Below are 2,500 nucleotides of genomic sequence, written 5' to 3'. Positions count from 1 at the left end.
GAAGGGCTTATGAAGGATGTCCACCTGACATTAAAATACAATAAAGAAATGAAGTAAAAGAAAAAAAAGAAAAGAAAAGGCAAACAAAAATAAAAGACAAAACATAAATAAAATTAAAGAGATAAAACTACAAAGTCATGTTACACAAATGAAAATACATCTAAGTACAAAAAGCAAAGTAAAGATGTAACTAACAAGCAGAAAGACAATATAACATTCAGTGTCATACTGATGAGATGTTCTGCTTGTGGTTTGGTTTCTCAGGTTTGATGTGAGGAAAGAGGTGAGTGACAGTTTGTTTCAACTTTAAGACTTAAGATACGTAGGCCGTGAGCTAAAATTATCTTAGACTATTACACACACTCAAAAACATTTCATACTAACTGGATGCATGCACGCTCTCTCACACACACACACACACACACACACACACACACACACGCACACACACGCACACGCACGCACACAGACAGACAGACAGACAGACAGACAGACAGATACACACGCACACAGACAGACAGACAGACAGACAAAAAGACAGACAGACAGACAGACAGACAGACAGACAGACAGACAGACATGCATGCATGCACGCACACACAATCAGGGACACACTTATTATCAGTTTTTTTATCTATTACCATGTTGCGTTTGTCCAAAATAACTCTGATAACTTTTTGTCTTTTCGTTTTTTCCATCAGCAAACACATGACGAAGGTGAGTTATTAAAATACATCCGCCACATTCCACACAAACCATTCTGCTAGTCCTGAATATACAGCTCTGGAAAACATTAAGAGACCACTCTAAAATGTTCAGTGTCTCTCGTTTGACTATTAGAGGAATATGTTTGAGTCGAATGAACATTTTGGTTTAATTCTACAAACTACAGACAACATTTCTACCAAATTCCCCCCCAGAAATATTGTCATTAAAGAGCATTTCCATGAAGTAATGTAGAGATGAAGATTGAAGAATAATCCAGACTGGTTTTCAATGTTTTTCCAGAGCTGTAGATCCATCCGTCTTGGAAAATAGTCCCTGAACACAAAAATGCTCGATGTTGTTTTGTGCCCCAAACTTAGCCTTCAAGGCAGCGCTGCATGGAAGGCACTCCCCGCCCCCCGCCCCCTTACCCTAACCTTAACCATCACAACTGAATGCCTAACCCAAACCCTGCGCGCTGCCTTGAAGGCTTCGTTGGGGGCACAAAACACCATTCAGGCACAAACATTCCGATATAAAAATATATAAATATAATATAATAATAATATGTCCTTAAAGGGGCAGTGTGTAATATGACATCATCAAGTAAGTTCTAGAAAGTTCTAGAATGCATTGCTCCCTGGGTAACCCCAACCCTTTTGAATAATAACAGAAGCTACAGTGGCCTTCAAGGACAAGAACAATTCTACATTCTAAACAATGCACCTGATGACATTCCAACCAACATGGATTCCTCCATAAGACTTTCCCGCTCAATGTACAAAATGTAATATTAATATTTGTAATTCTCTCTCAGGAGGATAATTCAGATTATTGGCAGAGGAGATTTTACACCAATGAGGACATATTTATGAATGAGGATATTGATTTTAGCTAATAAATGACTTAAAATGTTACACAGTGCCCCTTTAATATCAAATATTCATTTTTTTTCATATTTTTAATTTTATTCCTATTTTCTCCTGCAGCTCCTAAACACAACACTTTCCCCCTTCACAATAAGAGCCTGCCCCCCCGCCCTGGCCTGCCCGGGCCGCCTGCACGCCACGCAGACAGGTTTGAAATTAATTATTATTATTATTTACACAATTATTTTATTACGTTTTTTATTTTTAATAAATTTGCAAAAATCACAAACAAACTTTTTTCATGTTTTCATTATGGGGTTTTATGTGTAGAATTTTGAGGAATAAAAATGTATTTAATCCAGCGTTATTCCAGTCTGATATAACAAAATGTGGAAAATGTTACGGTGAGGCAGACAGGCAGGCAGGAAAGCAGGACCCAAATGCAAGACAGTAAAACTTGAAGACTATTTATTATCCAAAAATATAACAAAAAAGGCCAACAGGCGAACATCCAGGAGAACAGGAAAACATAGACCAAGCACAGGACAGACTCACCAACAGGTACAATGCTCGGACAGGGAACAAAGAAACACTGGGGGTTATACACACACACACACAAGACAGGGCAGACAACGAGAGACAGGTGAAACACATCAGGGAAGGGAGCAGTAATCACACAAGAGGGAAACTTGACAGGACATGGGGAGGAACAAGACAGACATACCAAAATAAAACAGGAAACCACAAAAACCAAGACAGGACAAGACGGACCATGACAGAAAATGTGTGTAGTGCTGTGAATACTTTCCGTATGCACTAAACAAACACTACATTACATTTGTGTTGTTATACTCTACTGTAGGAGCAAGCATCCTACAGATTAAAATAAAGATAATTCTGCAAATGTAGTCGAATATTTTGAAAAA

The 2,500-nt window shown here is 38.2% G+C and overlaps 1 protein-coding gene across 1 annotated transcript in view; it reads left to right on the top strand.

Moving 5' to 3' along the window:
- Window positions 1-2,500, top strand: part of LOC307270663 (lymphocyte cytosolic protein 2-like) — a 25,983-nt gene that overhangs the window by 15,722 nt on the left and 7,761 nt on the right. The window contains exons 13-15 of the mRNA XM_080054547.1: window positions 265-283; window positions 702-717; window positions 1,695-1,782. Coding sequence (XP_079910673.1) covers window positions 265-283; window positions 702-717; window positions 1,695-1,782 — 123 coding nt within the window. The remainder of the gene's footprint in view (window positions 1-264; window positions 284-701; window positions 718-1,694; window positions 1,783-2,500) is intronic.

This window comes from Ammodytes marinus (assembly GCF_949987685.1).
Source record: "Ammodytes marinus genome assembly, contig: scaffold_188, whole genome shotgun sequence".
NCBI classification, from domain to species: domain Eukaryota; kingdom Metazoa; phylum Chordata; class Actinopteri; order Uranoscopiformes; family Ammodytidae; genus Ammodytes; species Ammodytes marinus.
This window is presented reverse-complemented; position numbering and strand designations above follow the sequence as displayed.